This window comes from Scyliorhinus torazame, chromosome 20 (assembly GCF_047496885.1).
Source record: "Scyliorhinus torazame isolate Kashiwa2021f chromosome 20, sScyTor2.1, whole genome shotgun sequence".
Taxonomy (NCBI): domain Eukaryota; kingdom Metazoa; phylum Chordata; class Chondrichthyes; order Carcharhiniformes; family Scyliorhinidae; genus Scyliorhinus; species Scyliorhinus torazame.
Window position 1 is genome coordinate 6,537,590 of NC_092726.1, and position 26,509 is coordinate 6,564,098.

Here is a 26,509-nt window from a genome sequence, read left to right on the forward strand (position 1 = left end):
CACCCTCCCTAATCTTACTGAAACATATATAACCAGGAACCTCCAACAATAGTCCCGGATGACCACAGGCTGCTTTCCCCTTTGAGGGGGAGAGCTGACCGGTGATGATCTAACCGGAGGGTCAGCACACCTCAGGCGAGGGGTGAGGTTGAGAAGGCGGGGCCTTAAAAACCATCTCAACAGGACTCTTCCACAAACTCACGGCACAGCGTCATAGTGGTTAGCACTGCTGCCTCACAGCACCAGGGCCCCGGCTTTGATGTGGAGTCTGCACGTTCTCCCCGTGTCTGCGTGGGTTTCCTCCGAGTGCTCCGGTTTCCTCCCACAGTCCAAAGGTGTGCAGGTTAGGTGGATTGGCCATAATCAATTGCCCCTTTAGTGTTTAAAGATTAGTTGGGAAGCGGGGATAGTGGGGGAGTGCGCCTGGGTAGGGTATTCGTTCAGAGGGTGAGGCCAGGCTCGATGGGCTGAATGGCCTCTTTCTACACTGTAGGGCTTCTGTGGATTCCATGAATCACACATCTCACACTTTCGCAAGAGGCACAACATTTAGGTTTTAAAAAAGTACTTTTATTTGTTTTTTAACATTTTGACATTTTGTACTCAAGACAAAACACAAAGCAAAAAGATTCCACCCCACTCTACCAACCAATACATATATGACTCAAAACAGAACACCCTCCATCCCTGCCCCCCTCCCAAACTCCACCTCCTTCAGCAGGTGGTGGTGAGGAACGCTTTAAACAGAAACCCCCCAATCACCCCTCCTCGAGGTGAACTTCACCCTCTCAAGATACAGGAACTCTATCAGGACCCCCCGCCTCACTGAGGCACAAGGCGGAGAGGCTGACTTCCACCCCAACAGGATTCGCCTGCGAGCGATCAGCGAGGCGAAGGCTGACACATCCACCGCACCCCCCCCCCCCCCCCCCCCCCGCCCCCACCCCCCACCCGCAGCTCCCACACCTCAAATATGGCCCCCAGGGGACTGGGCTGCAAATCCAAGTACACGATCGTCGACATGGTGCTGAATAAAGACCCCAGGACGAGAACATGTGGACATGGTTGGCTGGGCCCCTCCCTCTCCGCTCGCAAGTGTCCTCCACCCCGCCAAACAACCGGCTCAACCTTGACCTCGCCAGGGGTGTCCTGTCCACCCCCTTTAATTGTGTTAACCCCACCCTCGCACACGAGGTTGACCTGGGCCTCCAGGCTCGTGAGCCGGGCCCAATCTCGAGCCACCTGCACCCCCAGATCCCCGAGGTGAGTGGTCGCCACACAAAACGGCAATGCCCCTAAACCAGCTCCCTGACGGGGAGACCAAAAGGCACTGGCGCTTCTCCAAATTCAACTTGTCTCCCGAAGATACATCGCCTGAGCACCCCCATTATATCCTCCATGGGGAAACTGGGTTGGAAATATACAACAAAAGGTCGTCAGCATACAGGGAAATCCCGTGCTCCCCCTCCCTCCCTCCCTCCCCCCCTCCCTCCCTCCCCCCCCTCCCCCCCCCCCTCCTCCCCCCCCCCCCCCCTCCTCCCTCCCTCCATCCCATCTTATTGAGGCTGGTGTGGCACAGTGGGCTAAACAGCTGGCTTGTAATGCTGGTTCAACTCCCGTACCAGCCTCCCCGAACAGGCGCCGGAATGTGGCGACTTGGGGCTTTTCACAGTAAGTTCATTGAAGCCTACTTGTGACAATAAACAATTGTTATTATTGCAGTGCAATGGCCAAGGGCTCTACCGCCAGTGTAAAGGGGGGGGGGGGGGGGGGTACACCGGAGACCCCTGTCTCAATCCCCTCTGCAGCTGTATCTCCAGTTCCAACATCCAGGTTTTATCCAAACAAGCTGACCAGTTGTCCGCATTGACGCTTGAAGCCCATTGTCACAGCTCTTGGCTGTGAGGTCTGGAACTCAACAGGCGGCGAGTGTGTGTGTGAAGAAAAAGCAGGGGCTGGACTTGAAGAAGAGCTGGGATGGGGGGTGGGGAATGAGAGAGACAGAAGAGAAAGCTGCTTCTCTGTAGTTTGGCAATGTGGAGGGTCCTGCTGGCTCTCATGTCTGCCAACAAGGAGGTGGGGAGGAGGGAGGGAGGGAGGAGAGGGAGAGTATGGAGGGATTGAGGGAGTAATGAGGGAGGCAGGGAGGGAAGGAGTGAGGAGGGGTGAGGGAGGGAGGGATGTCTCTGCAGCCTCTCCTAGCTGCTGAGGGAGGGAGTGAGGAGGGATGAGGGAGGGAGGGATGGATGGATGAGGGAGGGAGGGATGGATGAGGGAGGGAGGGATAAGGGAGGGAGGGATGACGGAGGGAGGATGGGATGTGTCTGCAGCCTCTCCCAGCTGCTGAGGGAGGGAGTGAGGAGGGATGAGGGAGGGAGGGATGGATGAGGGAGGGAGAGATGGATGAGGGAGGGAGGGATGAGGGAGGGAGGGATGGATGAGGGAGGGAGAGATGGATGAGGGAGGGAGGGAGGAGGGAGGGAGGAGGGAGGGAGGGATGAGGGAGGGATGAGGGAGGGAGGATGGGATGTGCCTGCAGCCTCTCCCAGCTGCTGAGTCTGGCACACAGCGGAATGTGAAACAAGAAGCATGTGAACCCAGGGGGCGGGGCCTGGCCCTTCCGCCGTCGCTCGACGTCAGCAGATGGGCGTGGCGGCCGACCAATCGATCGAGAGGGGGCATTGTGACGCAGCGCGGGGCGGGGCGGGCGGCGGCCAATGGGGGCGGTGGGAGGAGGCGGGCCCCCTCCCAGCCGGGCTCGCTGCAGCAGCTTTGTTATTTTTATGAATGAAGCGGGCGGTGGGTGCAGCGTGAGGGCTGCTGAGAGCGGGGGAGAGGGGCAGCGTGCAGGGGGCACGGCCAGGGGGCACGGGCAGTACCCCCACCCCCACATCCAGCAGCCAGGCGCTGTGTTCCTGCGGGCAGCCCCGCTGGTGTAGCGGTGATGGATACTCTGTCCGGGTGGATACAGTGACTGCGATACATTGAGGAGAGGAGACACTTCCTCATTCAGGCAGCTTCCACCATTCTGCACGGTACGTTGTGTCTTTCAGTTTCCGAGGCGCGGGCAGCTCTGCATTTATATATCCCCCCACCCCTCCCCTCTTCCCCAGCTTCTGTCTTTGGAAAGGGGCGTTTCATCCCCCCCCCTGTCCTGGTTCATCAGTGTCTCAATGGAGCTGGTTGTCCTGGTAACAGGCATTGGGGATGTGGACTCTCTTCCCCCTCCTCCTGGTGCAGACAGAGCGGAGCAGAGAGAGGGAGGAGAGGGAGCTGTGTGCACACTCTGGCTGGGGGACATGTGGTGTCAGCTCCCCAGCCTTGTCGCCTCGCCCAGCATCAGTGCGGGAGGGAGAGTGAGTCACCCCTCACCCCCTCTCTCCCCACCCTCACAGCCATGTGTGCCCTGCTGTGGCCGAATATCCCCCCTCCCCCTGTGTCAGCCAGCCTTGCTCGGCCACCACTTTATTATACAGTTCGTGCGAGGGGTTAGTAATGAACGCAACTCTTCGCAAAGAGATGAAACGTTTTCATTTTTAATGTGTGCACGAAAGGATTGTATCTGCAGATTAGATTATGAATTATGCATTTCAGAGACCCAATCTAACCGGTGACGGGTCAGTGCAATCACCTGTGGTGTTAATAGAGATAAGAGACAAAGTTCATCAGGGCGAGAGTAACTTTTTCTATTCTTTCGTGCGACATGGGTGTCGCTCCGTGGGTTGGCATTTGTTACCCATCCCTAATTACCCTTGAAGGGGCAGGTAAGAGTCTTTTTAAAAAAAATTTAGAGTACCCAATTCACTTTTTTCCAATTAAGGGGCAATTTAGCGTGGCCAATCCACTTAATCATCCACAAATCATCTTTTGTGTTGTGTGGGGATGGGACCCGTGCAGACATGGGAAGAATGTGCAAATTCCACACAGACAGTGACCCGGGGCCGGGATCGAATCTGGGCCCTCGGCGCCGTGAAGCAGCAGTGCTAGCCACTGGGCCACCATGCAGCCACGTTGCTGTGGATCTGCAGGCCAGCCACCATAAGGCCAGCAGATTGCTTGCTCAGATTTTTTTTTCCAATGAAAATCCATGATGGTTTGATGGCAACATTTCTGAGGTTAACTTTGAGTTAAATTTAAAGTGCACGAGCTGCAGAAGTGGGATTTGAACCCATGCTCCCCAAGGCCTGAGCTTTTGGATTACTGATTCAGTGGCATCTCAGCACCACATCACTCCCTCCCCAGCTGATTCTGTACTTGCCAATGGCACTTGTGCTTCCTGGTTATTTGCAGTTGAATATATTTTTGACATGGATTTCAACTTTTAAAAACTATGGCAAAGTGGATAAATATTTCCATTGTGAAACCACGAGAGCCAGACACAAAACAAAACAGTTGACGGAACTGTTTCTTTATTACTATTTGCAGATTTCAGACATTAGTCAGAACAGTTTTAGTAAATGACTCAACATGTAATTATTCACGGGCTGGAACACAAAACATCCATTGTAAAATTCAGCAAATCAGTAACCCTCGCAGATTAGGCTTTGTACACAAGTTCTGGTCCAAGTTCGGGCGGCACCAATTCGACTTGCGTCTGAGAGCTGGAAAGAGAAGGGTTATACGGAAGCAATGTGGATGGATGGAGTTAAGGTGCAAACGAGCCATGATCTAACTGAATGGTGGAACCCCACTTCAGTCTCGTGGCCACTGTCTGTGTGGCTCAATACTCGAGTACCTTGAGTATCAGGAGGCACAACAATTAGCAAGAGAACCGTCAATTCTGATCCTGTTTTTCCACCGTATCCGCACACATTCGCCAACTGCCCTTAGACGAACACATTGACATTGTGTTCAACCCTGAAAGTAGTTAAGAGGCAACCGGGTAGCGTGGGATTGGAGTAACATGCAAGTAAGGGCGGAAGGATTCTATCATGAAGGGGATCTTATGCGTGCATTCTGTAGTCTAATTCACTGTTGTGATTTAATTGAAGAATGACGTGGAAATAATTACCAAGTAGCCTTCCTTTGGGTGGATGAAGTGTCTAATGTGGCTCACGTGGCTTTATAAGGCCACGGAGGAGTCCACACCAAGTAGTTCAAAGAAACTTAGTGTATTTACAATATATATATCGCACGGCAGATCATTTGATTTTTTTTGTCACATGAACCAAAGTACAGTGAAAAGTATTTTTCTGCGGCAAAGGGAACGTACACAGTACGTACACAGTAGACAAAAAAAGAGTAATCGACAGAGAACATTGACAAATAATGATTGGTTACAGTGCGGAACAAGGGGCCAAACAAAGCAAATACATGAGCAAGAGCAGCATAGGGCGTTGTGAATAGTGTTCTTACAGGGAACAGATCAGTCCGAGGGGGAGTAATTGAGGAGTCTAGTAGCTGGGGGGAAGAAGCTGTTCCTATGTTTGGATGTGCGGGTCTTCAGACTGGGTGAGCCTTGCCTCTGCTCAATAGGCCGGCTTCATATATCACAATTATGGATTGTTGAGAGGTCCCCAGCCTCATTAACGGGGGAGCTCGTATTCTGCCGGCTTCATGGAGAAGTTAATTGCTGCCACCCCATAAGATTCTTGCGGGTTATCAAACTCGACAATCTTCAGGTTAAGGAAGTGAAAGAAGTTTGACTTGAATAGCAGCTTCATGACCAAAGCACTCCACAGCCAATGAAGTACTTTCGAAGTGTACTCACCTGTGCGACATTGCAAAAGTGTCCAATTTGAGCATAGCAAGGTCCCACACACAGAGATGGGATACATGACCATGCAACCTGTTTTCAGTGAAGCTGAGCCATTTAAAACTTGCTCAGTTTGCTGTGGTGTTGTTCGTTTCCACCACATGTTACTCAATGTTTGCAGCAGGAAGATGAGATAGTCGTTAATAACTCGATTTTGAGTTATAACATGCACAATATTTATGTGAACCATTAATTTAATGAGGTGAATGCACAAACCAGAACAGAGAACAGCGGGCAGACGAGGAAGTGTCCAGTTTTGATAGAAGTAAAAAAAAAGCAACATAGCGGATGCTGGAAATGTGAGGAAAAATCCCCACAAGGTGCCAGATAAACACAGCAGGTCTGGCAGCATCTGTGGGGAGCAAACGGGTAATGTTTCCAGTCCAAAATTCTTCTTATCCGGGGTCCCGGAGACTAATTATATTGGACTCAAAACATTAACTCCAGCTTTGATCCCTTCCCTGTTTGATTTTTAATTCTCCTCCATAATCCTCGAGGCGAGATTGAATAAGTTTGAAGTTATTTGAGACCTGGATATGATCGACCTGCTTCTGGTAGGTCAGAGTTGAAACAAGTTAGTTTGAAACTGTATGTTGACAGGAACGGGCTATTTTCTGGCGGGGAGGTGCTTACATTTCATTTGTTCAACCACTGTTGCCGGAACGTTGCTCCTGCCCAAGATCAGTCGGTGAAGATCGAGGATTTTTAAATGTCAGATCAGCAATTGTGCTCATTTTCTCTCAATGTAGGGGTCATCTTAAGCTAACTCCTTGCTGAACCCCCGCACTCCACTCTGCACAAGCTGTTGCTGCCCATGTCTTCACTTGCATCACGTCCCGTTACCCCTGAGCTCACTGACCAGCATTAGCGGCGGGTCAAGCACCACCTGGAATTAAAAACTCCAATTGTAAACAATATCAACCTGTGGCCTTGCCCCCCTCCCTATCTTTGGAATCTCCTCCCGCCCCACAGTTCTTTTCTTAAATTTAGAGTGCCCAATTCATTTATTTTTTCCCCAATGAAGGGGCAATTTAGCGCGGCCAATCCACCTCCCTTGCACATTTCTGTGTTGTGGGGGTGAGACCCACGTGGAGGATGTGAAAACTCCACACGGACAGTGACCCAGGGCCGGGATCGAACCCGGGTCCTCAGCGCCGTGAGGCAGCAGTGCGCCCCACAGCCCCACCGTTCTCAGGCATCTGCGCTCATCCCGTTCAGGTCTCCGAAGCACTCGTGCTTTTAATCGCTGGACCATGGGTGGCTGGCCTTTTCGATGCCTGGTCCCTAAGCTCTGGAATTAACTGACTCATCTTTCATTCTCACTCCACAGAATAAATATTTCCCACTTTCTCAGTCCATTAGCTTTGACAAGGAGTCATCGGACTCGAAACAATAGCTCTTTTCTCTCCCGACAGATGCTGCCAGATCTGCTGAGATTTTCCAGCATTTTCTCTTTTGTTTCAGATTCCAGCCTCCGCAGTAATTTGCTTTTACCCTAAACCTCCTTGCCTGTTTGCCATGCTTTCAACCTCTCAGACGCTCCTTCAAACCAACTCATTAAGCACGCCTTTGGTCATCTGAGCTTGTATCTCCTTACGTGTCCCAGTGTAAATATTTTCTTCCGTAATGCGGTGAGATGCACATTGATCAAGTTGCTGTGTAAATGGTGATAGAGTGTACACTAATATGTATACTGACGTCAAAAGCGAGTGTGGGCATAGAATCGTAGAATTTACAGTGCAGAAGGCCATTCGGCCCATCGAGTCTGCACCAGCCCTTTGAAAGAGCACCCGACTTAATCCCAAATCTCCACCTTATTCCCATAACCCAGTAACCCCACCTAACCTTTTTTGGACATTTAAGGGCAATTTATCATGGCCAATCCACCTAACTTGCATATCTTTGGACTGTGGGAGGAAACCGGAGCCCCCGGAGGAACACTCCCCCTGAGGACCTGTTACACAGAGGAAATTCTTAAATCGGTGGCCCACACACACTTTGACAGTTTGGGTTCACCAAGCTTGAAAATATCTTGCACCTGGGAAAAGTAACTCATTTTAAAGTCTGTTCACATGTCTCTCTCGCGTGTGATAAACAGCTCTCCCGTAATTCGCAGTTGATGTGCAGTGGTTCAGTAAGAATGCTGGATGGTGGACGGGGAGCACAGACAAGCTATTAACAGCTCTTAGCAGATGTTCTGAGACAGCTCGCTGCGGCGACGCTGAGTGAGACTGCTCCCACATGCTCTGGATCCTTGGATTTTTATTTTGGTGTGTGTGTCTTTGTCGCCTGGCACGCTCCCTAAAAATAGAATGGCACATTAGACAAAGATAGTTTCACAGCCAGTGACACCTTGCTCATCAGATGTTCTATTATAAATTAGACGTGTAATTCAACAGTTGAGGTGGAGAACAAATGTGCATAGCTAAATCATGTCTAGGGCAGATGGCACGATCTGTAAACTTAATGATTTTTGAAGACGGTTCTTTATAGCGGAGTGCCACACTTGCTATTTTTCAAAGTACTGTTGGACATAAATTTGCATTGTTGTTTATTAGAGTTTAATTTAGCCACATCAATCAACTCGTAGAAAGAAATTAGAAAATGTCTTACATTTGCATAGTGCCTTCTGTGACCAACAGAACTGCCAAAGTCCTGGTAATAATAATCTTTGTTAGTGTCACAAGTAGGCTTACATTAACACTGCAATGAAGTTACTGTGAAAATCCCCTCGTCGCCACATTCCGGCGCCTGTTTGGGTACACAGAGGGAGAATTCAGAATGTCCAAATTACCCAACAGCACGTCTTTAAGACCATAAGACATAGGAGCAGAAGTAAGGCCATTCGGCCCATCGAGTCCACTCCACCATTCAATCATGGCTGATTTCAGGACTTGTGGGAGGAAACTGGAGCACTCGGAGGAAACCCACACAGACACGGGGAGAACGTGCAGACTCCGGACAGACAGTGACCCAAGCCGGGAATCAAACCCGGGACCCTGGAGCTGTGAAGCAACAGTTCTAACCACTGTGCTACTGTGCCGCTTTGAATAATAACCAGGACACGGGGGATAACAACCTCGCTCTCCTTTGAAATATTGTCAGGAGGTCTTTTATTCTTGTCCCAGAGGAATGCCTGACCCTGAAGCAAGCACCCCTGACAGTACTCCCACAGTGCTGCATGAGAGTATCAGTCTTGAATGTTTGTGCTCGGGTCCCGGAGTGAGATTGGAACTTGCCGGCTGCCCCGGGAGAGTGCGACGCACTGAACCTCGGATCTGTGAGGTTCGACGTGATGGATGGCTGTTTTGATAACTGGGACAGAAATCAAAATCGGGGCCTGTCAAGTCTTTGTGTACTTTGCAAATCCGGCCTCATCCATCACCGAATCACAGTTGTCCTGCACCCGATGTGTGGGCTTCAAGAGTAGAAATGCTAAAGAGATGAAGTCGGGGACTTGACAGCTGGCATTACTAATTGGCACCACAGTGTGCTCCTTCTCCACCCACAAGCATGGAGCTGCAAATATACTTGGCTTCTGTCCACCATTCTGGAAACGTTAAATACTTCTCACAAAGCCACCTTCGCCTGTTGTGTTCCCGGTGAAACTGGGAGAGATGCTTATGATCCAACCACCACAGCTGGCTATCTTCTTAAACTGCACCGGTTTTCTTTGTGTCATCCACAAAACTCCATCATCCAGTACTTTAATAATCTGCCACAAGAAATAATGCCAATTATAACTCTGAAGCATAAGTGTTTGACCAACGCGGGGCAGGCAAAGGAGGCTCTCTCACCATCAGCCTCCTCCACCCATTTGAAATGCAGCACAATAGACAACCTACACCCCACCAGCAAGCCATGTGATGTCCTCGACTGAAGTTACACAAAGGCGACCTAACTTTGCTAGCGCATGCTGCACACTGCTCCCATACAGGTGTATTTTTACATTGTCGACTGTTTATTCCTGTGTTTTAGGATTTGAAAAAAACCCAGGAATATTGGTGAAGTAAACCGGAATCAGAAACGATAAATGCTGCTTGTAAAATATCAAATGGATTTCCACGCTCTAACATCATCTGACACGGCTAATTATTAGTTCGACCGATTCGAAGAAAGCCTCTGTTTCTGGATCCTAGAATCCTGACAGTGCAGAAGGACGCCATCCGGCCCATCGAGTCTACACCGACTCTCTGAAAGAGCGCCCTGCCGAGGCTCGATTCCCCCGCCCTATCCCCGTAACCCAACCTAACCGCTGGACACCTTCATCGTGGACAATCCACCTAACCTGCACAACTTTCGAAACCAAAGCACCCGGAGGAAACCCACGCAGACCCGGGGAGAACGTGCAGACTCCGCACCGAGAGTGACCCGAGGCCGGAATTGAACCCGGGTCCCTGGCGCTGCGAGGCAGCAGTGCTAACCACTGTGCTAACCAATGTCCATCTTCAATGAGCTGCCCAATCGAATATAACTGTTCAGCAAAAATCAGGAGATTCAAGAGCGATGTGTAGTTTAGAAAGCAAAGTCTTCAGCGGAGTGAGTCATCTTTCAGTATTCTTTAACCAAGCTTTGAAATTGCACCGTCTGATCCTCCCAGACAAACACAAAGGTACTCTCGCCTCAAAATACTGCAGCAGAGACTTTCATTGGTCAGAATGAAAAACCTCTGATAAAATAGTAAAGAGAGGTATTTGAGTTCACCTGTTCACCACAGCAGACGATCAGGGCCTTTCCTGTTTTAGACAGAATCACCTTGAATTTACAGCACACAGGCAGGCCATTGACCCAAGAGATCTTTTCCGGTGTTTGTTTCGCACAGGCCTCCTTCCGTTTTCTGCACCTTGATAACTCTGATCCGCTGTGTCTGGTGAAAATGCCCTTCCTTATTTCATCTGGGGAAAGTGAACTGTCTGAATTTGTCTTGGAAGTGTTTTGAGCATCGGCCTTCGCTCTGTGCAGCACTGTGAGTCGGAGTGTGATCAATATTTTCAACTTGATATCCATGGAAAAGCTTTCATGCAAGTGTAGCTTTCCCTTTTCCCCTTGACCCGGCACACACACTACTGTGCAGACACTGGAAAATATTTTTTTAAAAATAGACATCACCTGTGTACACAGAGATAAGATCTTCAAGGTTGGCATCTTTTGTAAGAAGTGGGGAATGTTTCTTTTTTCAAAAAAATCTTTTTAAAAAATAAATTTAGAGTACCCAATTCATTTTTTTTCCAATGAAGGGGCAATTTAGCGTGGCCAATCCACCTACCCTGCACATCTTTTGGGTTGTGGGGGCGAAACCCACGCAGACACGGGGAGAACGTGCAAACTCCACACGGACAGTGACCCAGAGCCGGGATCGAACCTGGGAACTCGGCGCCGTGAGGCAGCAGTGCTAACCCACTGCGTCACCGTGCTGCCCTAGAAGTGGGGAATGTTAGAAGTGGAACAGTTTTTGAGGGCAGCACGGTGGCGCAGATAGGTTCCCTACGAGGTGCTTCTGGCCACACTCCTGAATTCATCCAGTTCCCTGTGGCTGTAGCGGTGAGGGTGATTTCAGTTTCTCCCTTTCCCTGTGGAGAACGTACAGTATGGCTTCTCCTTGGCACTTAGTTGAAGTCGGAAGGATAAATTGGCCCTTGGAGCAAGCGTAGCAGAGGTTTGCGAGAATGACCCATGGTCTCCAAGGCCACCAGCTTGGGTTGTAGTCTCCTGGAATGTAAAACGGGAGTGGGTGATTTGATGTGAGGAAATTGGAAATAAGATGCAGTTTTAAGTGGGTTTAATTTAATGTTTCTGTGCCGGAGGGGGAGGGGCAAAAACCTGTCCTTAGATTCATGCTGGAAGAGATGTTTGTATGTTTGGGGTTGGTAGGTTCTAACTGTGTTTCTGTTCTGGTTAGAGAGGGCTGCGGTGTGAAGAATAAATTAAAGGAATAGGCATGTGGGTGCTGCTCAGCAACTGGGGCCTTGTAAGATCGAGGAGTTTTTAAGGTTTAGTGTAGCTAATTCGATTGCAGTTGGAGATAGGTCGTGAGAGAGAAGGCTCTCTTTGCACACACAGTCACAGCTCTGTTAGAAGCAGTTGGTTTAGAAAGGGGGAGAAGGAACATCACTCAGCTGTGCTAGAAGCCCAGCCACACCATGGAGTAGTGGGTTAAGGAGATAAGTGTAGTGGGCAGCACGGTGGCGCAGTGGTTAGCACTGCTGCCTCACAGCGTTGAGGACCTGGGTTCGATCCTGGCCCCGGGTCGCTGTCCGTGTGGAGTTTGCATATTCTTCCAGTGTCTGCGTGGGTCTCACCCCCACAACCCAAACAGTGTGCAGGGTAGGTGAGTTAGCCACGCTAAATTGCCCCTTAATTGGGAGAGAATAAAATTGGATACTCTGAAGTGTAGAGATCTGAAGAGCAGTGACTTAAGGAAACTAGAGACCTGAAGGTGAAGAAATGGGTAAATGGAGAGAAGTTTCCAAGACGTCTGAGGTTAAAGGTACCAGAACAGTGAATTATTCAGTCAAGACAGACTAAACTGAGAAGGAGACTTGAGATGCCAGAAAGATATCTGAAGTTTGTGAGATTTTGCTACAACCCGTGGAACGCGAGTTGAAATATCTATGGATCGGAGTTTGTGTAAAAGCAGTTGAGACTAATTAGCAGCCCAGTGACACTGTTCCTCCACGTTTTATAAAGAAAGAGAAAGTTTGAGCCAGGGTTCCATACTGGGATCTTCCCATCCAGTTTTATTATCAACTGGGATTTTAACATTTGGTCCAAGATTTCAAGGTATGAAGGGGAGAAAATGGGGTAAACGGGGAGAAGGCGTTTCTACTTGCTGGTGAGTCGAAGGCCAATGGGGGCAGAAGTTAAAAGTTGAAGCCAAGCCCCTCTGGGGTGGAGTGAGGGAGCACCTCCTGCACACACAGCGTGGTTGAAGTTTGGAACCCACTCCGACAAATGGGAATTGATGCCACGTCGATTGCAACTTTGAATCTTTGGATTTTTGTTTTCCGAAGATCTGAAGGGAGATGGGACGAGAGTGGGTATTACGGAACAGCCGCAGCCTCGCTGAATGGCGAGCGAGAGGCGAGAGGGGCTGAGTGGTCTCCTCCTGTTGCTCCGTTTCCCTGTTCCTCATCTGGATCGGGGGCCCAATGCTGCAGCGGACCAGAAATTCCGGGTTCGATCCCCTCTCCAGGACTGGATGGCCCCGGTAACGTGAGCTCAATGACGTGGCCAAACGGGTTGAGAGGGTCAGCCCACAAATCCTTTCGCCACCCGTCTGTGGCGGACGGTAAGAGCAGCAGAGATCCCTGGTCAGCCGGGTGATGGAAGGAGAGTTGGCGACTCCATCGTCACCATCCATGGCTGCAAGCTAAAACCTCCTTGTGGCCCCCGCAAGGCGGGCTCAGTTGTCACCGAGCTGGATGGCGTTGCGATGTTGGATCGATGTTATAAAAAATGCCACGTGCTTGAGCAGAAACCACTGCCGCCTGGCGTTGTGCAGGCAGCGCCATGCTCACTGTGCCCTTCGTCATGTCATCTGACAATGGCGAATGTCACAGCTAAAACCCTGGGAGTCTTGCCTGCCTGAAATTCGATCTGCTACGTGTGATGTGCAGAACAATTCCGACAGCACTCCAGATTACCGAGTCCTCACTGTGCCTATAAATAGACCATCGGCCAGTTTGGACTTGACTTCAGCGTTCTGCTTTGCATTTAGTGTCATGAAGAATAGATGGCTGGTGTAAAAACCTGCTGACTGCGTCTCAGGAATCGGAGAGAAACCAGGGCTTTCCTTCCACCTCAAAGCTGTTTCACCCCGTCTCATTGGCTCTCCCACTGAGGCCACCCTCCCCATTCTGGCTACCTCTGGGCCACGGCTAAACCCTACAGAAGCAACAACGTGATCCCCAGACTGACCTCAATGATCCCTGCACCAAACGTGATCATAGAATTTACAGTGCAGAAGGAGGCCATTCGGCCCATCGAGTCTGCACTGGCTCTTGGAAAGAGCACCCTACCCAAGGTCAACACCTCCACCCTATCCCCATAACCCAGTGACCCCACCCAACACTAAGGGCAATTTTGGACACTAAGGGCAATTTATCACGGCCAATCCACCTAACCTGCACATCTTTGGACTTGTGGGAGGAAACCGGGAGTACCTGGAGGAAACCCACGCAGACACTGGGAGGACGTGCAGACTCCGCACAGACAGTGACCCAAGCCAGGAATCGAACCTGGGACCCACAGCACCCGCAATTGTGCTGACCACTATGCTGCCGTGATCCCAGCTGCCAGAACTGGCCGACATGTTGAGCGTTCAAATGAGTGGTCAATACGATCGGCCTATGGGCGACGGCTTTCCACCGTGGCTCACTGAGCTTATCCAATGACCTGAAGAGGTCCCAGTTTCGATCCCTGCGATCGCGGCACTGAGCATTTGCCCAAACGTGCCTGATCCAAGGGAATGGGAAAGACCGTTCCAGCTCCCCCACCGGTCCCCCTCCTCAATCTTGAGCCACCCGCTGGAAGTGTGCACTTGAACAAGAGCCTGCTTGTCGGGTTAGCCTGTCGATATAGTCAAGGCCTGGATTTGATTGATGGACTGTGATCACTGCACCATATTCCGGGCTGGGCCATTCCTCCCGTTTCTGCAGTCCTCCGGATACAATCCTTCAAGCGTTAAATTGAACAGGCGGAAGATTGCAGCTGCATCGTCAGTGATGGAGCTGGTGTGGGGGAAAACATTGGATTTGGAGAAATATTCACTCGTATATACATAATACTTGAACCCTTGGTGAATGCTTGTGCTATTTATAAATGCCAGCTGGCATCTCAGATTACAGTGCTGTGTGGAACATTCCACTTTCCGAAGTTTCAGGCACAGAGAGAGAGAAAGCAGTGTGCACCGTACGTTAGAAGTTGAATTTTAATTGCAGGCTGAGCTTCGTACCAATGTAACACCTCCTCCTTGGGAGGTGGCGCAGTGGGTCAGCACTGCTGCCTCACGGCGCCGAGGTCCCAGGTTCGATCCCGGCCGCGGATCCCAGTCCGTGTGGAATTTGCACATTCTCCCGTGCCTGCGTGGGTCTAACCCCCCACAACACAAAGACGTGCAGGGGAGGTGGATTGGCCACGCTAAATTGCCCTTTAATTGGAACAAGAAAGCGAATAGGGCACTTCAAATTTATAAAAATTACAAAAAGATACGCCTCTTTGGCAATATTACCAGAATGCAGAGGGTTCACAGGCTGACAGTGGAAATCTCTGTCTCGTGTGGTCTAAATAAAAGATAACACGTGGTGTGACATTGAAACCTGGGTAGCAGCTGAACTGTATTTGAGCTTTGAGAAACATTCTGTGTGCAAGACAATTCAACTGTGCTCGTTTTCGGAGATGGATTTTATTTTTCGGATATCAATTTCCGGTTCATTCTTGGAGCACTCCGTGTCACAATTTACTGCAGGTTTGTGTGTTCATCTCGAGAGGTTTATGTGGACAAAGCCTGGGGGGGGGGGGAGATTTATTTTTGCATGACTCCTGCCAAGGGCTGGCACAGGCGTGGTGTGCCGAATGGCCGTTCCGTGCTGTGAGCGTAGTTCTCCAGCGGGAATAAAGCGACGCACAGTCTGAAACTTTATTTTCCAGTTTGTGCCCCTATTTTTCAATGTGCTCCTTCTCTTTCTCCCGTCTAGCCCATGGTTGATGGATACAAATATGGACTACGAAAGACCAAACGTAGAAACCATCAAGTGTGTGGTCGTGGGTGACAACGCAGTGGGGAAGACCAGGCTGATCTGTGCACGAGCGTGCAACGCTACCCTGACCCAATACCAGCTCCTGGCCACTCATGTACCAACAGTCTGGGCCATTGACCAGTACCGTGTGTGCCAAGAGGTGAGTAGCACATGCACTTTACTCTGGTGCACTACAGCACCGCATCGTTAATCCCAGCACTTTACGATGTCTGAACATGGATACGCCTCAGCAATTTCTGTTGCTGCAGCAATAATTCTGCTCTCGCCATTTGTAGCTACCCCAGACCCGCCTCTCATTTCTCCACTTCTTCCTTCACCACTCTCCTCTCCGTCTTGCACCATCGTCCCCGTTGTCATTTGGCCGCTCCTGAATTATCGAAGGCCTTTTGAGATTCCCCCCCCCCCCCACCCCTGCTACTTTGCCCTGCCCCTGAACCCGCAAACGCCCGTAACATCCTTCACTTCTGCCAATCGGCCAACCATCTCTGAGATGCTAACTGCGTCTCCACAGATGCTGCCCGGCCTGATGAGTATTTCCAGCATTTTCTGGTCACGGGGCAGCAGCCCATATGTTCTCTTGTGTCTGCTACAAGCTGAATGACCCTGAATGACAGAATCCCTCTGTCCCATATCATTCGACAGACCGATTGGGTCTGTATCCATTGGAGTTTAGCAGAATGGGACGCACGGTCACTGAATATTTTTCAGGCTGAATTCGACAGATCCTTTGTTGACGAGGGGGTCAGAGGGTATAGGGGTGAGAGAGGAAAGTGGAGTTGACGCCACAGTTCGATCAGCCATGATCTTATTGAATAGCTGGCAGGAGGGGCGGAATGGCCTAATTAGTATGTTCGTACGCTTTCTAATATTTAATAGAGTTAGGTTGATGAAGGAAAACCCCAGAACCAGTCTTTATTTGGGATAGATTTATTACTGGTGGACAATTCACGTAATTGAGATGGAAAGAAAATGTCCTTCATCCTGAATTAATTGAGGATGACATTACGTTCCAAAAGAAACTAAGAGTGCGATTTATGCTTGCATCTTGAGTGTTCCTGGAATTTCATTTTATTGCTTCTTGGAATGTCTGTAAGGCTGTATCCCGTCACCCTCGGGCAGTCAGAGTGGATCATGTATGGAAATGCAGAGTAGATAGGACTGGCTGGTTCCTGTCCCATGGACGACATTGGTCAGCCAATTGGGATTTTACAAAAGCTTCCCTCCGGTCTGGAACTCCCTCTTTCCCCGCCCCCTCCCTCCGATACCTCTTCATCTCCCAGCCTCACTTTCTTTCTTTCAGACGCTCAATAACCACCTCCTGTTCGATCAAGGTTTGGGTCATCTTGCCTCGCGGTCCCATTTTGTTGGGGGATGCTCTGTGAAGCGCCGCGTGGGCTGCTTTGTCACCGAATTGTTGCGGCGCAAAGGGATTGCAAGGGCTCTCTGAATGCACAGCTCGCCCAGTGCCATCTCCCCCACCTTCTCTCCACATCACCCTGCGCACACATCCTTCCGAATTTCCTCTTGAACGCCTCGATTGAACCAGCCTCCACCACGCTCTTGCAGGCGGAGCATTCCAGACGCTCGCCACTCGCTGCATTGAAAAAGCTTTCTCTCATTCAGTTCACTTTCCCATCTTTTGCTAATTATTTATACAAAAGTTGCTGGAGGAATACAAGTTGTTGATGGTTATTTTGCAGGTGCTTAACCTCCCAGTGAGTGTAACACGGAACATGTTGGAAATATTCAGCAGATCAGGCAGATCTGTGGGGAGGGGGAGATAATTAGCATTCCTGCTGGGGATTTGGGTCCGATTTGGTAAATTGAGTTTAGCCGTGGCGCGATCTGAACTCTCGACCTTTCGGTTACACCGTTCCAAAGTCCTGTGTCTCAATTTGAAATGAAATGAAATGAAAATTGCTTATCGTCACAAGTAGGCTTCAAATGAAGTTACTGTGAAAAGCCCCTAGTCGCCACATTCCGGCGCCTGTTCGGGGAGGCTGTTACGGGAATTGAACCGTGCTGCTGGCCTGCCTTGGTCTGCTTTAAAAGCCAGCGATTTAGCCCTGTGCTAAACAGCCCTCAATTTACCAAATCGGACCCAAATCCCCAGCAGGAATGCTAATTATCTCCCCCTCCCCACAGATCTGCCTGATCTGCTGAATTTGATTTTGTTGATGGTAAAATGATTCACTTCAACTTGTTATCAGTCACATGGGCAGGTTTGTGTTCGGGTTTTATTTATAAGCGTAATAAATCTGTGCGACGCTGAAAATCATTCAGCATGAAAGATTGTTTTTGTCACTGGGACATGAAAGAGAGCGGTGTGGCAAAATGCAACTGGAGAGAATATTATTCGAGGTGTGTGTCAAGTCGGGGACGGCTTTGCCCCCGTCAGAGGTTTCTGGGTTCGAGGCCCAGCCTGGAGAATGGGGCACGTAACCTACACTGATCGACAGGTGCTGCTGGACTGTTGGACTGTCGGACAGGCCACCTTCCAGCGGGGATGTCGAAGACCCGCCTGCCCTCTGTGGTGGATGTAAGAGACGCCGCGGTCCTATTTCGCAGAGAGGTTTCCCGAGTGTCGTGGCCCGGCCAATGTTCATCTCTCCGCTGTTGCAGGATGTCCTTCAGTGGGAATGTCCACCTGCATACATCATCAAGACAGGACGCAATGTCATGTGTCATGTGATACAGCCGTTGGAATCTGTCAGCTGACCGAACAAGGCCTACTAGTAAGAGCTCTCCAGCAATGTGTATATACCACTACCATCTCTGAATAAATAACTCGCAATGCAACTTAACAGTCCACTTGAGTAATTGGTGAGTTTGTGTTTGAAGAGTTGAAGGAAACACAACACTGGCCAACAGGACGGATCGCCCGAACCTGATCGCACTGCTGTTTGTGTGGGAGCTTGCTGTGCCCAGATTGACTGCTGCTTTTCCTGTATTAGATCAGTAAAGGACAGCGCGGTGGCGCAGTGGGTTAGCACCGCGGCCTCACCGCGCCGAGGTCCCAGGTTCGATTCTGGGTCACTGTCTGTGTGGAGTTTGCACATTCTCCCTGTGTTGGCGTGGGTCTCGCCCCGACAACCCAAAGATGTGCAGGGTAGGTGGATTGGCCACGCTAAATTGCCCCCTAATTGGAAAAAATGAATTGGGTACACTTAATTTTCAAAAAAGATCAGTGATTACGCTCACTGCACCCCACCTAAATGGATTGTTTGCCACGTACCTATCATTCATCATAGATGGAAGGATACCAACAACTCCACTCCAAAACTACATTATTGGCTGCCCTCACTTTGTGAGGTCCCAAGGTCATTTGAGGTGCTCTTTGTTGTGTTCTGCTGCTTCGGATAACACAGGCTGCTACTTGATGCAGTCTTAACTAAAGGATGCTCCAGCCTCTGAAATGAGTTCAACGTGTTTATTGAACTATTAACACCGTTCTCAAATGAGTTCGACTCGCTGCTAATCTAACTGCAGTAACTCAGTCTAACTGTAGCAGCTTGCTCTAAGCCACGTGCTGGGGCGTGATGCTGCTGATCAACCCTGTCTAACTCTCTAGATGTCTGTCTGTGGAAAGAGGCAGGGTGTGAGTGCCTCATCCCTTTTATAGTGTTGATGTCATGCCCCCTTGTGGCGATGCCACCTCGGAGTGTCCTGACTGCCCATTGGTTCTGTCCTATTCTGAGTGTCCATTGGTTGCATGTTTGCATATCATGGCACTATTTAAATGCAAGTTTTTTTTCATGGAACATCGGGCTTCGCCTCTTTTAAAAATGACATATTGGCCACCAAGCATAACTGCTGGGTGCTCGCCAAGAGGTCTGGGAAGATGAAGGTTCCACTTCTGATATTAATTGATGGATATTCCGCATTCTCTTCAACTCTCCAGTTAAAGCAGATGTTGTTGGCATCCTTACAACAAGCCCAAGCTAGCCTCTATGAAGACGCCGTGCTTTATTTACTCAGGGAGGTGAACACTGTTGACAAACCCTACTTTCTATGGAGATTATTCAGAGTTAAACATGTAAAATTTCCCATCACCAATTCCTGATGTACCTTTTTCAGCAGTTTAAAGTTAGATTCTCTTGTTGTACTCTTTCAATTCAACTTAAGGTTATGTTCAAGAAGAACATTGTCCATTTCCTTCACTGTCTTTATTCCGACCCCAGACCAGACCCCAACAATGGCTCGGATACTGGGCCGAAACCCCAATATTTTAGTTTATTTGTCAGACTGTGCGCAAAGAATGATTCCCTCCAGGTGAGATTGCACAAAGGAAAAGGACTTGGGTATTTCTGAAACAAACTTTTTAATTTCACACCTGAGAAGAACTTATAATTACCCCTTAACCACTACTACTCAATTTCCCATTAAACAACAAGAAAATAAACATGTAGCACTCAATGCGTCTCACTGTGGGAGAATTGTGGCCTCGGCATCAGGCAGATCAGAATTCAATTCTTCTCTCCACCGCTTTCTCCAGAAACTGCCTCTCTGAAGCTTATCAACGTGTCTCTCTGCCTTCCTCGGCTCCAACAATGGCCTCGTCTCCCCCAAGCTGAAAAACCAAATGATCTCTGCAGACTGCAAAGCATGTTAACTCCCCAGGGACATCCCAAACAAACCACAAGTCCATTAGCCCAGACTGACAAAGACAAGTCTTTGTCAATTGCACCTTCCGGCTGCAAAAAGCACCCAGGCCCTGACAAACAGAATTATTTTTTTTTTTAAACGTGACCACTGCGGTCAAACATACTCCAATTCTAGGCTTTTAACCCTTAAATTGCCCAATACTCAGAATGCAATATTCTGAAAGTAATCCAGTCGTCACATCTTCCACGTGTCCATAAGAGCATGGACTGCTATACTTACCTGGCACCTCCGTCCTTGTCACGTGAGAAATTAGCCACATCGCACTTCCCCGCACTGTTCCCACTTCGTAATATGTTCCTCGTGTCTGAGGGACCAGAATGGATGAAGTCTTCGAGGTGCAAGCTGATTGTTATGCACTTTTAGGCACCGCTTTTTCCCCCCCTCCACTGTACTCACTGTTTCGACAATGTAGTTCAATGTGAGCTTCACTCAACACTGGGCAGAGGGTTTGAGTGTCAAATCAACTGAAGAGCCTCGCTCTCGTTCAGCCTTACCCACTACAACACACTTGATACGGAGATGGGGGGCTTTTGTGGGGGGGTGGGGGGATACACTTTTTTAAGCCAGTGCATTTGCTTTGCATAAAACTACTTCATCTGTTGGCTTTTCTTTTCATAGGTTCTGGAGCGTTCGCGCGATGTCGTCGACGACGTGAGTGTGTCATTGCGGCTCTGGGATACATTTGGTGATCACCACAAGGACAGGCGGTTTGCCTATGGCAGGTACAGCAATGTAAAAGATGAACAGCTCACTCTCGGGTGCGTTTGAGCGGGGAAATGCCCCTTCCCCAGATTTGCAACTCGAGCAACTGCCGGGGGGGAGCGGGGGGGGAATATTAGCGAGACAGCCGGGGGCATGAGAAATCCGAGGTCTTTGTAAAGATCTGTCTTGTCATACCCTGCCAGGCTTATTTTCAGAGAGAACGGTTGTGAACTGGGGATAAGGAGACTGCGCAGAGCTGAAATGCATTTCACTGATTGGGTATCTCTTGAACAAAACTGGAAGGGGAGAGTCTGATTGTGGTGAATGTGGGCCATGGCAGCGCTCAGCTGGGACAGGCTATTCTCGGTACAATGCAGCATCCCTGGGGTATCGTTCAGCTGTACTGCTCGCTGACCTTTACCTCTGGAAAGGACACTGCTGCGTATTCTGAAAACCCGGCCAGTCTCATCACCTGAGAACAAGCATCCAGCGGATGTTCCTCTGTGACAAGTTTAGTCACTTGAATTTTATTTTTGGGTGTTTTCATTGAAACCATCAGCGATTTCATTGACTCGTGTAACTTACTGACAAACACAGAGGCTAAAGCTGCATTGATTTAATCCTTGTGCAAACAACATTCACCTCCTTCACTGTACACAGCTGCTCTTCCAGGCCTCAATTAAAAAAAAAAATTCAGCAAATCATTGATACATTTAAGGGGAGGCGAGCTAAATGCAATCAGGAGAAAGGAGGAGATTGATTAGATTAAATTGTACAGACTGATTCCAGGGGTGGTGGGACTGACCCGTTTGGAGAGATAGAGTTGCTCAGGATTATATTCACTGGAGTTTAGAACGATGAGCGGCATCTGGTAGAAACCTACAAAATTCGTTCAGGACTGGACAGGGTAGATGGACGAAGGATGTTCCCGATGGGGGAAAAAAATGGGGGAAAAAAATGAAATGAAAATCGCTTACTGTCACAAGTAGGCTTCAAATGAAGTTACTGTGAAAAGCCCCTAGTCGCCACATTCCGGCGCCTGTTCGGGGAGGCTGGTACGGGAATTGAACCGTGCTGCTGGCCTGCCTGGGTCTGCTTTCAAAGCCAGCTCTTTAGCCCAGTGTGCTAAACCAGCCCCTGGTGGTGGAGGGGTGTCCAGAGACAGGGGTCACAGTCTGAGGATACGGGGGAGACCATTTAGGACAGAGAGGAGGAGAAATTTCTTCACCCAGAGAGTGGTGGGCCTGTGGAATTCCCGGACTTCCCGACCATAGGAAGCAGTTGAGGCCAAAGCAGTGCATGTTTTCAAGAAGGAGTGAGATACGGCACTTGGATGAAAGGGATCAAAGGCTATGGGGAGGAAAGCAGGAACAGGTTACCGGGTTGGATAATCAGTCATCGTAATGAATGACGAAGCTGGCTGGAAGGGCCGAATGGCCTCCTCCTGCTCCTGTTCTCTATGTTTCTATGATATACGAATAGGGTGGGAGGAGGTTTCGCATGGACCCGGGAGATGAATGTCCTGTAGCTGTTCTGTGTGTCCGAGGTGATGCAATCCAGCTCCTGAAGCGTCGTACACATCAATCTGAAAAACTACAGAAAGGTTATGTTACTGTACACCAGCCCCAGTTTCATCTGTAATTGTAATGAGTTCATGTCTTGTCTCTCTCTCTCTCTCTCTCTTGCTCAGGTCTGACGTGGTTGTGCTCTGCTTCTCCATTGCTAACCCCAACTCCCTGCACCATGTGAAGACCATGTGGTACCAGGAGATTAAACATTTCTGCCCCCGGGCGCCCGTCATTTTGGTCGGCTGCCAGCTGGACCTGCGGTACACCGACTTGGAAGCAGTGAATCGTGCAAGAAGACCCCTGGCAAGGTGAGGTCCCCCGTGTCTACTTTCAGGTCAAGTGCGACGGCGCAGCCTGCAGGCACTGCGCAGGAAGAATTGAGGATGAAAGTGAGAATTTCCAACCGTTTTCCAATCCATTCGGGATCAGGCAGCCTTGCTCACCTCCGTCAGAATGGTCGCTGCAATAATCCTCGGCTGTGTTGAGGGAAGGAAACCTCACGGAGCTTGGGTGAAGGCAGAGTTAGGCGAGGCTGTACCCGCCCCACCCTTCAGCGACTGGCTGAACTTGCTGTGCTGGATCACAGGTGAAGACGGCCTACCTGGGTGTGGTTCATTGGGTGATTGCCAGTGCACCAGGAGCCCATTGTGAGTCGGCGAGGAGAAAGTCAGTGGAGGGAGAAATGGGCAACACGTCAGATGGGCAGCCGCCTTCATTTGCTATTGTTTTGATTTGGATCATTAGAATAATGGGTCACGCCCCCCCCCCCCCCCCGGGCCAGTGCTCAGTTAATTCCAGCCCCACTCGACCCGGAATCACAACACAGGAAAACGTTAGATTTATTTTAAAAACCCGAGCCCAATAAACTCAGTCACCAGGTAACACCTTTTAGTATGTACAGTATTTTAATGAAACGGGAAAATATTGTAACTGACTATCCGTTTCCCAACGCCCCCCCCTTCCTAACTACCTCCATCCGTCTGTCTGTCCATCACTTCTGCCTTCCAGGATTGAGATGGTTTTCTCTGGCAAGGTTGTCAACCTTCACTGTAGATTCAGGATAATTCCAGGTGTACAGCAAGGATGTGTCAGGTACTCGCTGACCTGAGAACAATAAAGCAGTTCTTTACTTCAGCAAGCCGGGGAGAGAGACTGTCCCTTTCTCGTCCAAGGTCTAATCATTTCTGCCCAGTTCACAAACATCACGCGAGAAGCAATCACTGACCGTTGTCAGGCAGAAAACTGACCCTGACCAACCCACCAGAACCGACTTCCTCCAAAACCGGTTCCTGAGATTCACTCGGTGCCAAAGAATCTGGCCTCCTCTCCAAACATAAAAGCTGGGAACACATTGTCCTGATAACCAGGCTGCTTCCATTTGCAATCTTCTGCTTGAACCACATTCCCAATATGGGTCCATGAACCAAAATGAATTAAAAAAATTTAAAATGGAAACAAATGTCAGTAGATATATGCCCCCTGCTCCCACTGCCCCAGTCCCACCACCCTCCCACAGGCTAGCATGCAATAGGCTCCCAATTGAATCAAGTAATGTACTGTCAATGAAAGTTTCTTAAAAGCATTGGCTTAATGTTTGTTTCAAAAGTGATTGTGGATGACGGATGAATTCTGAGAGCGGTGAGGGAGTATTGACTGTCTCGCACTGCTGTCAAAGTCATTCAAAGCCTTTCTCAATGCCAATGCTCGTCACAAAGATACGTTCACCAACTTCCAGCCAAACAGAAGCTGGCCATGGTTCAGTTGGAGCTGTGCAAATGGGTCTTGGGCAGTAACTTCTCACCCATTGCAGTCAACTCAACTGGTGCAAATATTGTTTGTGGAGGGGAACAGTAACAATGGGCAGACGTTTAGATATTGAAGGTCTCGTGGCGAAGTAGGCAGTGTCCCTGCCTCTGAAGCAGAAACTCACGGTTCGAGTCCCACCCCAGGACTTGGTGGCCAAGGAAGGTACGACCAAACAGGTTGCGTCAATCTACAAATCCTGTCAAATACGCCAATGGCTGGCGGTAAGAGCGGGAGACAGTCCTGATCAGCCAGGCTTGATGTGGGATGGCCCCCCTCCAGATATAGGCCCCTGGCAACAGACCAGAGACCTGGGAAGTATTAGTTATGGAAACAGACGAAAATCTACCTTAGCGCACCACTAGGTGCGGGAAGAGAATCACAGTGAATTTATGATAATCTTTATTCGTGTCACAAGTAGGCTTACATTAACACTGCAATGAGGTTACTGTGAAAAGCCCCTAGTCGCCACATTCCGGCTCCTGTTCGGGTACATAGAGGGAGAATTCCGAATGTCCAGTTCACCTAACAAGTTCGTCTTTTGGGACTTGTGGGGGGAAACCGGAGCGCCCGGAGGTAACCCACGCAGACACGGGGAGAACGTGCAGACTCCGCACAGACAGTGACCCAAGCCGGGAATCCAACCTGGGACCCTGGCGCTGTGAAGCATCAGTGCTAACCACCGTGCCGCCCATACCTGTTCGCACGACCGCCCAATCCTTGCCCCGTAGACTTCTCACCGACCAGCACCAATCCCACTTTTCGATTATGTCCACGCATTGCATAAGACGTTTTTCTCCCTCTTCAAAGCTTTTCCAGCTGGCTAACCCTCCAACCACCAAGCCGATGAAGTCCTGGCAGAGCAGGTTGAAGGCACTGGTGACTCCGAGACCTTCGGTCTCTCATTTGGGAGCTATATATTCCGATTGCTTGGAGCTACAGGCCTATGTGGCTCTCCACTAAAATTCCCAATGACTCGATCTGTGTTGTGGGTTATTTTTTTTAACTTTCTCGTTTGAGATCGAAGGGATGGGTTCTGTCGGTATACCTGTCTCGCTGCATCAAAATATCATCAACGGTAATGCAGATCCGCTGAGGCTGTGTCTTGTTGACAATATTGTTAAGTGTCCGGAACAAACCCCAACATTTGTTCCGATGCCAGACAAGACCGCTGAACACTTTATTTTTAATCTGACAGGCGACTTCGCTCCAGGGCTGATTCCCCTGATTTATGTGTTATTTTAAAACATATTTTATTATTATTCCAGATGTGGGCGGCGCAGTGGGTTAGCACTGCTGCCTCTCGGCGCTGAGGACCCGGATCCCAGCCCTGGGTCACTGTCCGTGTGGAGTTTGCACATTCTCCCCGTGTCTGTGTGGGTCTCACCCCCACAACCCAAAGATGTTCCGGGTAGGTCGATTGGCCACACTAAATTATCCCTTAATTGAAAAAAAGTAAGAGTTGGATACTGTATTATTAACACCGGATTAAACTACATTAGCATAACAGAAATAGCAATTAACAATTAAATAATTCTTAACAATATAGGGAGACACTTCAACTTCCAACTGATTCCTTCTCTATTTCCAGTCGAGCAAAATCCATCTCGGATCAAAACCCACTTGTAAATACACCGGGATACTTGTTGTACTCCTTTTTCTTTTATAAATTTAATGTACCCAAATAATTTTTTCCAATTAAGGGGCAATTTAGCGTGGCCAATCCACTTACTCTGCACATCTTTGCGTTGTGGGGGTGAGACCCACGCACTGACACGGGGAGAATGTGCAAACTTGACAGCCTTTTGCGAAAGCTGCTGCTCAGCTCAAGCTCCCAGCAAAATTAAAACTAAACTACCCACCACAGCCCTGATTCCTCTCATTCATTACATCATCCCCATCTCACTAACTTGGTTATGTCCACCTGACTGATGCTAACCATAACCCCCTCAACTATCTAAATCCCAGGAAATCTTATTTCTGTCAACAAAATTTCATTTACCCGACACAGGTAAAAAGTATACATGGTTGGAATGAATGATGATCTTTTACGGCATCTTAATTGCACCTTCTGCAGCCACACTGTCTGAAAACCTTAACCCAGATTGTTTAACTATTACTACAACAGATATATGTTATATGAATTCCGGCATTTTTAATATTTAGTGGGTAGCACAAGTGGATAGCATTGTGGCTTCACAGCGCCAGGGTCCCAGGTTCGATTCCCCGCTGGGTCACTGTCTGTGCGGAGTCTGCAC

The 26,509-nt window shown here is 49.4% G+C and overlaps 1 protein-coding gene across 2 annotated transcripts in view; it reads left to right on the forward strand.

Moving 5' to 3' along the window:
* The first annotated feature begins 2,855 nt into the window (after positions 1-2,855).
* LOC140396834 (rho-related BTB domain-containing protein 2-like) overlaps positions 2,856-26,509 on the forward strand; it is a 60,769-nt gene continuing 37,115 nt past the window's right edge. The window contains exons 1-4 of one of the 2 annotated variants that reach the window (XM_072485590.1): positions 2,856-3,035; positions 15,451-15,652; positions 20,797-20,900; positions 22,571-22,756. In XM_072485590.1, the coding sequence (XP_072341691.1) occupies positions 15,461-15,652; positions 20,797-20,900; positions 22,571-22,756 (482 nt within the window). In that variant the 5' untranslated portion in view covers positions 2,856-3,035; positions 15,451-15,460. Of the gene's footprint in view, positions 3,036-15,012; positions 15,222-15,450; positions 15,653-20,796; positions 20,901-22,570; positions 22,757-26,509 lie in introns of those variants that run through there. The other variant, XM_072485591.1, reaches the window with a different exon arrangement.